Raw genomic sequence first — 12,489 nt, 5'->3', positions numbered from 1 at the left:
CCCCTTACACTTGTGTGTATAAGACAGTAGTTTTGGAATTGTTAGTTAGATTACTTGTTGGTTATTACTGCATTGTCGGAACTAGAAGCACAAGCATTTCGCTACACTCGCATTAACATCTGCTAATCATGTGTATGTGACAAATAAAATTTGATTTGATTTGAGAAGTTCATTAAGGAATAATAAGGGGAGTATACGCCTTGAAAGTGGTGCTCCTCAGCTCTGCTCAGTGTTTAGCTAACCTACTTTAGACATTGTTATCACAGCTCTAAATCCCTCTTCCTACAGCACCGTTCTCTCCAATGCACTGCCAATATTTGCCCTACTTTCACATACACATGAACAGGGATGGTCACGCATGAAATTATATTGTGTATCAGAGCCCTTCCTGAGACATATAATTTAATACACGCACGCACTCTCCTCTTTTCTCCAACCATACATTTCTTTTAACACAGAGACAGAAACACATTTAAAGGCACCGGGCAGGTGTATATCAGTATGAATGTGTATTTGCAGTTCAAACCTAGTCGTTGTCAGCTGTGTGTGTGTGTGTGTGTGTGTGTGCGTGTAAAACAGCTGAGTGTCAGGCAGAGTGTCGGGTTACCCTGCCTAACCCCACCCGTACACACAAGTGACCCTGTTAAGAGCTACAGAGAGACAGAAAGAGGGACGCCAGGCCAGCAACAAGGTGTTTGTCACGTGTGGCAGGAAATCCCTGCAGGAAAAACACTAGGAGAGGTCTCTGACTGTCAACTCCAAACTAGTAATTGAAATCCTCCCATTTTTATGTCCCCCCCCTGAAATAGTAACCCGAGTTAACTACTCCTGTGTATCGGGATATTGGTGTTGTCTGTGGACTTCACACTCACTCATCTTGACTCGTGTTCTTTCTTGCACAGGTCTTGACTAGTATGATAGTAATGATGTTCTGTATTATTGTTCTTTACTATGCTATCTGTACCATGCCAGTTAGTATTATACTGTATGTGCTATCCTACTGAGATAGCTGGTGTATCTTTCCAGTGGTTGTGTGGTACCATGTTCCTCACCTGTACAATGCTGTGCAGGTCCTGTACGTAGGTACTTTCAGTGTCCAGTATTTCCTGAACCACCCTGCCCACATACTGCACCCTGGGCCCCGGGGTGGACCTCTCCCCAGCCTCTGTGTCTGACTGTGGGGTCTGTGCAGACCCATGTTTAACCATCTCTCTCCCTGTCTCTATCCCGCCATCCTTCCTCTCCTCCTCATCCCCACACCCCAGCTGCCTGGCTGGAACCAGCTCCAACCGGATCGCCCCGGAGTCCAGGTCACGGTCCGAAGCGGGATCACAATGAGAGGATGGGCTTAAGGTGGAGCGGCTGCCCAGTGAGCAGTGGCTGTCCCGGGAGGAGGCGGAGGAAGAGGTTGAGCCGTAGCTGATTGGACGCTCGCCGTTGTTGGGGGAGGAGTCCATGCTGTGGGCAGAGCAGTAGCGTAGGGGGGCGTGGCGGATGTCAGATTGGCGGGAGCGACCTGGAATAGCCACGGAGCTTAAGACCGAGTCGGCATCTGGAATGTCCGGCAGTGGAGGGAGGGCATCCGTGTAATCATCTGAAGGGAGGAAGAGAGAAAGAGAGAAAGACCTTTATTGTCCTCTCATCAAGTACATAGCAATGAATGTCAATACTCACAGAACAGAAAAATGCTTGAAAGCCTCAACTATCCCCCAAAGTAAAAATAAAAAAATCCCACAGTGCCCCTATCTGGATTCCAAGTGGCAAGCTTGCCAGGCCACAGCCTAACTGGCTACTGTAAACCTCCCTCCCTCTCTCTCTCCCTCTCTCTCTCTCTCAGCAAAAAAGCTAGTGACTGTGGAGCCATGTCCTCAACTCTACCGGCCAAAGCAGAAAACCCACACCTTGTTCATGTCCCGTACAGTGGTGATCTGTTCAGGATTCCAACTGAAAAACAGACCACAGGCATAAGAGTGTGGCTTCCAGCCTCTCTGAAACTGACGCCTATGTCCTTCACTCACACTATGGCCAGTTAAGAACGCTTTGAACATGCACAAAAAGAAGCACTCTGCCAAGCCATGATGATCACACTGAGTAATTTACAGAGAGAGAAAGAAAGAGGGAGACAGAGAGAGAGACAAAAACAGAGAGAGAGAGAGTGAGTGAAAAAGAGCAAGATTGTAAGAGCCAACCCAGAGACGGAGGGGGTTTAATGACCAGATTAACAGTGTAATGGTGAGAATATTCCCTCTCTCGGGCAATGAATGAAAGCCCTATTACTCTAGAAGAGAGGGGGCTGTGTGTGTGTGTCTTAGGCGACAGACTGGTGCCGACATAACCATGTGTCTGTGAACACGAGCACACACACACACACACGTCCATTGAGGTTAAACCACACAAAGGGTCTTTCTGAACTGCTACTGGCACTGTACAGGAATCTCCCCTCAGAAGAAAGACCACTTTCAGTGAGGGGAGAAGGAGGGGTTGGAGAGAGAGAGAGGGGGTGTGTGTGAGAGAGAGAGATACTGAAAAAAAGAGAGAGAGAGAAATTCTATATCCCAGGTACAGTAGACGGTGACAACAATCTTTGTTATTACGGGCAATCTAGCTACCCAGCACCATTTGATGTTTTAGCAACATTATGATCAAATCCCTGATATATAGCTTCCTGTGTCTTCATGCATTCATGTCTCTGTCCAGTTAGACCATCTAACATCAAAGCACGTGTGATCATGTGGGATCAGAAGAGGTTCAAGGCACATGCTGAGAAACATGAAATGTGAAACTTTGAACACACTCAAAGAATGAGGCCACCGCATTTCTGATCTCTCACCTTGACTAAGAGGCCATAGACACTCTTACAGTATGCAGACTCTATGAACACTGTATATATGGCTATGATATGCTTAAGAGAGTCTCATGAGTCTGAGAGTAGAATGTGGGTGTCTATGTCTGGACTGCCAGGCCAAAGGAAAGCATGAATGATGAATGTGAGCGGTCCTAAATGAAGCAGCACTAAACCGTGTTCCATTCCACGGTACTTACTCCCATGAGATTGGGACTCGCTGTGTGTATGCGTGTGTAGGGTCTAGATGACAGTCCCCAGTCTGACTCACTTTATAACACTGACACATCAGTGAAAAAGAGAGAAAATGGCCACAAACCAAAACTGCAGCCACCTCATGCCACCCCATGGACAGAGGAGCAGTGATACACACACACACACACACACACACACACACACACACACACACACACACACACACACACACACACACAATACCTCATAATGACTACTCACCCAGATATGCATGTGTGTGTGAGTTTGTAAGAATGAGGAAAGAAAGAGTGTGTGTTTGTGGTTGTTATTGGTGATAGGAAAAAAATGGATAGTTACATATTGCGATATTATTTTGGACTATATTATATCAATAGTTATTTTTTTGCTAGGTAGCATTAGCTAGCTCTAGTCGTCTGAATCTGCGTAAAAACTTCAACATGTTTTCAGCACTTTTATGTCCATGATTGATCCAAACAAATTTTCTCATCTCTTTGCAGCAGACATACAGTGAGCAATATGTTTGGAACATCAAATCGCAAAACAAATCCCAATACATATAGAATTGTGAGAATCGTGAGAAAGTATCGCAATACATATCGTATCGGCACCTAAGTATCGTGATAATATTGTATCGTGAGGTTCCTGGCAATTCCCAGTCCTAGTTGTTACAAAAACAATGCTACTATGAGTAACAATTAGCTATATGGTTTGGCATCATGCCAGATACATGGTACCTTGGCACGTGCTTTGTATTTCTTCAACTTCAACTTGAAATGTATAATGTACAGCTACAGTATGTCGGTGTGAATTGAATACTAATTAGATTATTTTTCTGTATTTTGCAGTTTCACAACAAACGTTTTCAATATATTAATTCAAGAAAAGTTACGCTTTGGGAGATTTATTGAAGACTTGGTTGTTAGCTATCTGTCTAGTTTTGCATGGGAATGCAAATCTAGGGCGGAATACTAACTGAGCGAAAGGCTGTGTGTGTGTGTGTGTGTGTGTGTTTAGTGTGGCTCCTTTTAGCCATTAGAGGGGCGGCAGGGTAGCCTAGTGGTTAGAGTGTTGGACTAGTAACCGAAAGGTTGCAAATGATCTCTAATTATGGGCCTACGGGTTGGTACTGTATCTCCTGTTGCATTTGGCCATATGCTTGTGTGTGTTTAGGAATTAGTGCTGCGAGCTCTACCTTTCCTGCCATAACAGAGAGACAGTGAAGCAGTGGGTTTTAGAACCTGGTCTACATTTAGACCAGAGCCTTAGTAAGGAGACAAAGACCAGCCCTCATACCTTCTATCGAGCCCAGTTTAATATACCTAACATAGGCCTGTGTAAACACAGCACGTCACAATGAGACTCTATGAGCCTTCATAGTCAGCAGATGACACAGATAGAATCAGGTCTGTATAGGGTTTATAAAGCAGCTGCTGTCCTTTCTTTTCTCTGCCCCTCTGCTCCTCTGTCACAATACAGCCTTCAATACAGCCAATACAGCTTTCAACTGTCAAATCTCTCACTGTAAAAAGAGTCCCAGACACACACACACACCCTCCATAGACACCCCGTCCTCTCTACCCCCACGACCCCCACGATTCCACCCGCCTCAGCTGGCCAGAATAAAACATATCCACAAAGTAGCTCCCACATTCATATTTAACTCATACAGATCAGCCACGCGGACACCAACATCTTGCTTCCGGACAAACTAAACACCTTCTTTGACCACTTTGAGGATAACACAGTACCACCGATGCAGCCGCTACCAAGGACTGTGGGCTCTCCTTCTCCGACATGAGTAAGACATTTAAGCATTTTAACCCTCGTAAGGCTGCCGGCCCAGACAGCATCCCTAGCCGCGTTTGCTGTCCCCACTTGCTTCAAGATGTCCACCATTGTTCCTGTACCCAAGGAAGGTAACTGAAGGCAACTGAACTAAATGGCTATCGCCCCGTAGCACTTACTTCTGTCATCATGAAGGGATTTGAGAGGCTAGCTAAGGATCATATCATAATCACCTCTACCTTACCTGACACCCTAGACCCACTTCAATTTTCTTACCACCCCAATAGATCCACAGACTATGCCATCGCACTGCACAATGCTCTATCCTATCTGGACAAGAGGAATACCTATGTAAGAATGCTGTTCATTGACAATAGCTTAGCATTCAACACCCTAGTACCCTCCAAGCTCATCATTAAGCTGAACCCCACCCTGTGCAACTGGGTCCTGGACTTCCTGACAGGCTGCCCCCAGGAGGTGAAGGTAGGAATCAAGACCTCCACTTCGTTGATCCTCAACACAGGGGCCCCGCAAGGGTGCATGCTCAGCCCCCACCTGTACTCCCTGTTCACCCATGACTGCGTGGTCACGCACGCCTTCAACTCAATCATCAAGTGCAGACAACACAACAGTAGTAGGCCTGATTACCAACAATAACGAGACAGCCTACAGAGAGGAGGTGAGGACCCTGGGAGTGTGGTGCCAGGAAAATAAATTCACTCAATGTTGACAAAACAAAGCTGTTCGTGGACTTCAGTAAGAAGCAGAGGGAGCTCGCCCCTATCCACATCGACGGGACCGCAGGGGAGCAGGTGGAAAGCTTCAAGTTCCTCGGCGTACACGTCACTGATGATCTGAAATAGTCCACCCACAGACAGTGTGGTGAAGAAGGCTCAACAGCACCTCTTCAACCTCAGGAGGCTGAAGAAATGTGGCTTGGCACCTAAAACCCCCACAAACTTTTACATGTGCACAATTAAGAGCATCCTGTCGGGATGTATCACTGCCTGGTACAACAACTTCACCACCCACAACCTCAGGGCTCTCCAGAGGGTGGTGCGGTCTTCTATCTCAAGGCCATCAGACTTAAATAGCCATCACTAGCTTTCACCCGATTACGTAACCCTGCACCTTAGATGCTGCTGCCCCATATACATAGACTTGAAATCACTGGTCACTTTAATAACTGAACACTAGTCACTTTAATAATGTTCCCATATTTTTGCTTTTCTCATCTCATATGTATAGTTGAAGTCAGAAGTTTAGATACAGGGGTGGCAGGGTAGCCTAGTGGTTAGAACATTGGACTAGTAACTGAAAGATTGCAAGTTCAAATCCTGGGCGGACAAGGTACAAATCTCTCGTTCTGCCCCCGAACAGGGAGTTAACCCACTGTTCCTAGGCCACTGTTGACTTGCCTAGTTAAATTAAAATAAAATACACTTACTTTGGAGTCATTAACCAGTTATGCATTAGGGGGCGCTATTAAACATTTTGGATGAAAAACATTCCCGTTTTAACTTCTTGGATATAGGAGGCGCTATTTTAATTTTTGGATGAAAAACGTTCCCGTTTTAAACAAGATATTTTGTCACGAAAAGATGCTCAACTATGCATATAATTGACAGCTTTGGAAAGAAAACACACCGACGTTTCCAAAACTGCAAAGATATTGTCTGTGACTGCCACAGAACTGATGTTACAGGCGAAACCCAGATAAAAATCCAATCAGGAAGTGCCACATTTTTTAAAACCGCCTCATGCCAATGACTCCTTATATGGCTGTGAATGGGCCACGAATGAGCTTAGGCTTTCTGTCGCTTTCCCAAGGTGTCGACAGCATTGGGACATATTTGTAGGCATATCATTGGAAGATTGACCATAAGAGACTACATCTACCAGGTGTAATCTCCAGCTGCAGTATTTTTCCATTTGCTTCTGATGAGAAACCAACTGTCACGACTGATATATTATCGAATAGATATGTGAAAACACCTTGAGGATTGATTCTAAACAACGTTTGCCATGTTTGTCGATATTATGGAGCTAATTTGGAAAAAGGTTTGGCGTTACAGCATTTTCCGGTCGATTTCACAGCCAAGCATGATGAAGAAACAGGAGCTATTTCGCCTACAAAAAATAATATTTGGGGAAAAAAGGAACATTTGCTATCTAACTGGGAGTCTCCTGAGTGAAAGCATCTGAGGTTCTTCAAAGGTAAATTATTTAATTTGGTTGCTTTTCTTATTTTCGTGAAAATGTTGCCTGCTGCCAGCAGAGCTAGCATAGCATTATGCCATGATAAACTTACATAAATGCTTGTCTAGCGTTGGCTGTAACGCATATTTTGAAAATCTGAGATGACCATCGTTATGTTTGTAGATAAAAGGGGGACGCTTGCAAGCCGAAGAACACCATCCCAACCGTGAAGCACGGAGGTGGCATCATCATGTCGTGGTGGTGCTTTGCTGCAGGAGCACTTCTCAAAATAGATGGCCTCAAAATTATGTGGATATATTGAAGCACCAGCCTTTCAGGACGTCAGGAAGTTAAAGCTTGGTCACAAATGAGTCTTCCAAATGGACAATGACCCAAGCATACTTCCAAAGTTTTGGCAAAATGGCTTAAGGACAACAACGTCAAGGTATTGGAGTGGCCATCACAAAATCCTGAACTCAATCCTATAGAAATGTTGTGGGCAGAACTGAAAAAGCGTGTGCGAGCAAGGAGGCCTACAAACCTGACTCAGTTACACAAGCTCTGTCAGATGGAATGGGCCAAAATTCACCAAACTTATTGTGGGAAGCTTGTGGAAGGCGACATGAAACGTTTGACCCAAGTTAAACAATTTAAAAGGCAATGCTACCAAATACTAATTGAGTGTACCCACTGAGAATGTGATGAAAGAAATTAAAGCTGAATTAAATCATTCTCTCTACAATTATTCTGATATTTCACATTCTTAAAATAAAGTGGTGATCCTAACGGACCTGAAACGGATTTTCTACTACGATTAAATGTCAGGGATTGTGAAAAACTCAGTTTAAACGTATTTGGCTAAGGTGTATGTAAACCTCCGACTTCAACTGTATATACTGTAATCTATTCTACTGTATTTTAGTCTAAGCCACTCCGACATTGCTCAAACTGATATTTATATATTCCTTAATTCCATAATTTTACTTTTAGGTTGTGTGTATTGTTGTAAATGGTTAGATATTACTGCACTGTTGGAGATAGAAACACAAGCATTTCGCTACACCTGCAATAGCATCTGCTAAACATGTGTATGTGACAAATAACATTTTATTTGATATATCAACTCAAAGGAAAGGAGAAAAAGTTAAGATGGATAGAGACAAAAAGGGGCAGACAAAGATGAATAGAGATAGAGGGTAAGGATAAAAAAGGACAGAGGCAGAAATGGAGGGGGCCCTCTTGAGTGCTACTGCTGAGAGACTCACTCTAAAATATGACATCATTGAATTCAGCTCCGCTCAAGACAATGGTCTGGCCTGTGAGATCTAGGCCTCTCCCTACGCCTCCCTCACATTCTTTATCCCTCTGTACCTCTCCTCTATTTTCTTCCCCACTTGCTCTTACTCTTTTTACTCTCTCCCTCAATCCATTCATTTCTCCTTCCTTCTTCCCTCCTTTCCCCTAACATTCATAAATATAACTGCCACAGATCCTCTGTCAGTGTTGTTCATAGAGACATGGTGTTTAGGAAGTCATGTAAGGGTTCCACTAACAGCTTTCCCAATTCCAGCAATCCTGGCCCGGGGGATTCCAGAGGATTAATGAGTTCCTAACCCCATATACTTTACCATATAAAAAGCATATGCTTTACCAAATAAAAATATACTCACATGGCAGAGCATATATATATATACTTACAGACCAGGGCACATACAATGCAGAGAACATGTGTGAGCCAAGACTAGTTCACTTTCTCAAATAACTCTAGTAATTCACACACACTGAGTTATATACATAGCTTACAAAGTTGCCAATCCCAACTGTCACTTGAAATCTCAAGTCCACAAACTTTACATCAGCTACAGTATTTGACAAGCATAAACTTTGAGTTACATGAGTTACAAAAACATTTTTATGATATCGAAATGAGGTGCTGAAGGAGTACTGTGGGAGATGTAAAGAGTGCCATGGAATCCTCTCATAGCTTGTGCATTGGTCGTTCCATGTCATTTCAGCAAGCTATGACACCCACCATCTCACATTGCTCTGAAATCGATAAGATAAGCATTCCGAGAACCATTATTTTATTTAAATATATTTTGATCTTACAGAAATTAAAGGTGCACAGTGCAGAAATTGCTCCTCCATTTCCTGGTTGCAAAAATTCTACTAGTTTGCCTAGTTTTTATGTGGTAAAACAAGCAAGTTTAGAGAATCATCATACCATCTAAACTAGAACAGATCTACCACTTCTTACGAGTTTCTTTCCATGAGAATGACATATCTATAACTCGCTTTTCTATGTGAATTTTGTCGGGTCACCCCAAAAGTTACATGTTGCAGCTTAAGCTAATTGATTGCACCCAAATCCGACACTAAATGTATAGGATTCATAATAGTAAATACTTATAGTACCTATCAACTGATTTGGATTTTAAACAATGAGTAAGAAAAAAATGGTCCAAAGCCATCCACGGACCCCTCACACTGTATGCCAATCCCACCCCAACAACAAACATATCGTATCAGTTCTCTATGTTTGACAGGTAGTATGGAACTGCGGCTCAGAGTATTGTTTCTTTATCCTATGTAATGTATTCAGTGAATTTGGTCATTGAAGATGCTGGGTTTATGTCCCATCCTACATCCTGATATTACCAGGTTACCTGCTATTATGTGATTATTTTTTAAAGACCTCTCCCCCACCATTGTTAAAAGGATAGTTCACACAAATCACTAAATTACATATTGGTTACTGTAGTGTGATTCTGCCAGGACATTACACAATCAGTTTTTATATACTTAAGGATGATTTGGACAAGAAGTGTGAAAATGCTGATATAGACACAGTACCATTGACTAAAAAGTTTGAAATAGTGGCCAGATAAACAAAACCAAAGCATGGGGTTGCTGTCATACCTGGTCCATGGACTGCTAGGTGTAGGATTCTTTAAAAAATCATCACATAATAGAAGGAACAGCATCAACTAGTGGTCAGAACCTGATAGTATCGAACATAGGATGTAGGATGGGACATAAACGCAACAATTTCAATCCAGCATGGATTAGAATGGCGCTGCATTGCATAGCAGCCGTTTTATGGGCTCCTGACCAATTTTATGTTTTTTTTTGCACTGATCTTAAGCTGAAATATGTAAATTTTTGGGCAACCTGACTAAATTCACATAGAAGTTATAGATCTGTCAATCTCATGGAATTTAAGTCTAAGAAGCGATAGATCTGTTCTACGTGCACTATTTCTGTGCTTCCAATTCTTAACTTCTTTGGCATAGTGGGCGGTATTTTGATGTCCGGATGAAAAGTGTGCCCAAAGTAAACTGCCTGCTACTCAGGCCCAGAAGCTAGGATATGCATATAATTTGTAGATGTGGATAGAAAATTCTAAAGTTTCCAAAACTGTTAAAATAATGTCTGTGAGTCTAACAGAACTGAAATGTCAGGCGAAACCCCGAGGACATATCATCCCCCCCCCCCAAAAAAGAAATCATCCTACCACTGATTTCAATGGCTGGCACTTTTATAAGGGCAAAATCGTGCCCGATTGCAGTTCCTAAGGCTTCCACTAGATGTCAACAGTCTTTAGAAAGAGTTTCAGGATAGTTTTGTAAAAAAGAGCCAGAAATCGTAGTTTTTCTAGGTGGCTCCCATTTCTGCTGTAGTGTTTCCAAGCGCGTAAATGAGAACGTGTTCTTTGGTATTTTTCTCCGGTAAAGACAATAACGATTCTTAAATTTGATCGTTTATTTGTGTATTAGGGTACCTAAGGTTTGATTATAAACGTTGATTGACTTGTTTTTTGGTAACGTTTGCAATTCATTTTGTATGCATTTTGAAGGAGGGAAACTGAGTGGATTATTAACTGAAGCGCGCCAGCTAAACTGAGTTTTTATGCATATAAAGAAGGACTTTATCAAACAAAAGGACCATTTGTAATGTAACTGGGACCTTTTGGAGTGCCAAAAGAAGAAGATCTTCAAAGGTAAGGCATATATTACATCGCTATTTCTGACTTTCATGTCGCAACTCCCTGGTTAAAAATGATTTGTGTGCTGGGGGCTGTCCTCGGATAAATACATGGTTTGCTTTCGCCGTTAAAGCCTTTTTGAAATCTGACACAGTGGCTGGATTAACAACAAGTTAAACTTTATATTGATGTATTGCACTTGTGATTTCATGAAAGTTTAATATTTATAGTAGGTCGAGGTCGATGAATACAGCTGCACAGTATCTTCTCGATGGTGGTTATGATATCATTTAGGACCTTGAGCGTGGCTGAGGAGCAACCATGACCAGCTTGGAAACCAGATTGCATAGCGGAGAAGGTACGGTGGGATTCAAAATGGTCGGTGATCTGTTTGTTAACTTGGCTTTCGAAGACCTTAGAAGGGTAGGATAGATATAAGTCTGTAGCAGTTTGGGTCTAGAGAGTCTCCCCCTATGAAGAGGGGGATGACCGCTCCAGCTTAAAATCTTTGGGGATCTCAGATGACACGAAAGAGAGGTTGAACAGGCCAGTAATAGGGGTTGCAACAATTTTAGCAGATAATTTTAGAAAGAAGGTCCAGATTGTCTAGCCTGGCTGATTTGAAGGGGTCCAGATTTTGCAGCTCTTTCAGAACATCAGCTATCTGGATTTGGGTGAAAGAGAAATGGGGAGACTTGGGCAAGTTGCTGTGGGGGGTGCAGGGCTGTTTACCGGGGTAGGGGTAGCCAGGTGGAAAGCATTGCCAGCCGTAGAGAAATGCTTATTGAAATTCTCAAATATCGTGGATTTATCAGTGGTGACAGTGTTTCCTAGCCTCAGTGCAGTGGGCAGCTGCTCTTATTCTCCATGGACTTTAGTGTCCCAGAACTTTTTGGAGTTTGTGCTACAGGATGCAAATTTCTGTTTGAAAAAGCTAGCCTTTGCTTTCCTAACTGCCTGTGTATATTGATTCCTAACTTCCCTGAAAAGTTGCATATCGTTGGGGATATTCGATGCTAATGCAATACGCCACAGGATGTTTTTGTCCTGGTCAAGGGCAGTCAGGTCTGGAGTGAAGCAAGGGCTATATCTCTCCCTGGTTCAATTTTTTTTTGAACGGGGCATGCTTATTTAAGATGGTGAGGAAAGCACTTTTAAAGAATAACCAGGCATCCTCTACTGACGGAATGAGGTCAATATCCTTCCAGGATACCCGAGCCAGGTCGATTAGAAAGGCCTGAAGTGTTTTAGGGTGTTTTAGGGTGCATTTGACAGTGATGAGGGGTGGTCGTTTGACCGTAGACCCATTATATGGACGCAGGCAATTTTAAAAATGTATTTCACCTTTATTTAACCAGGTAAGCTAGTTGAGAACAAGTTCTCATTTACAACTGCGACCTGGCCAAGATAAAGCAAAGCAGTGCCGCAGAAACAACAACAGAGTCACTTCGAATAAACAAGC

General features: G+C 42.9%; 1 protein-coding gene across 1 annotated transcript in view; it reads right to left on the bottom strand.

The window, feature by feature from the left end:
- Nucleotides 1-12,489, bottom strand: part of LOC112266748 (pleckstrin homology domain-containing family G member 1) — a 91,745-nt gene that overhangs the window by 55,049 nt on the left and 24,207 nt on the right. The window contains exon 2 of the mRNA XM_024444515.2: nucleotides 1,053-1,594. Within this exon, the coding sequence (XP_024300283.2) occupies nucleotides 1,053-1,594 (542 nt within the window). The remainder of the gene's footprint in view (nucleotides 1-1,052; nucleotides 1,595-12,489) is intronic.

The sequence above is a fragment of the Oncorhynchus tshawytscha genome, linkage group LG05, assembly GCF_018296145.1.
Source record: "Oncorhynchus tshawytscha isolate Ot180627B linkage group LG05, Otsh_v2.0, whole genome shotgun sequence".
NCBI lineage: Eukaryota > Metazoa > Chordata > Actinopteri > Salmoniformes > Salmonidae > Oncorhynchus > Oncorhynchus tshawytscha.
Note: the sequence above shows the minus strand (reverse complement) of the source record. Positions and strands in the feature narration are given on the sequence as shown.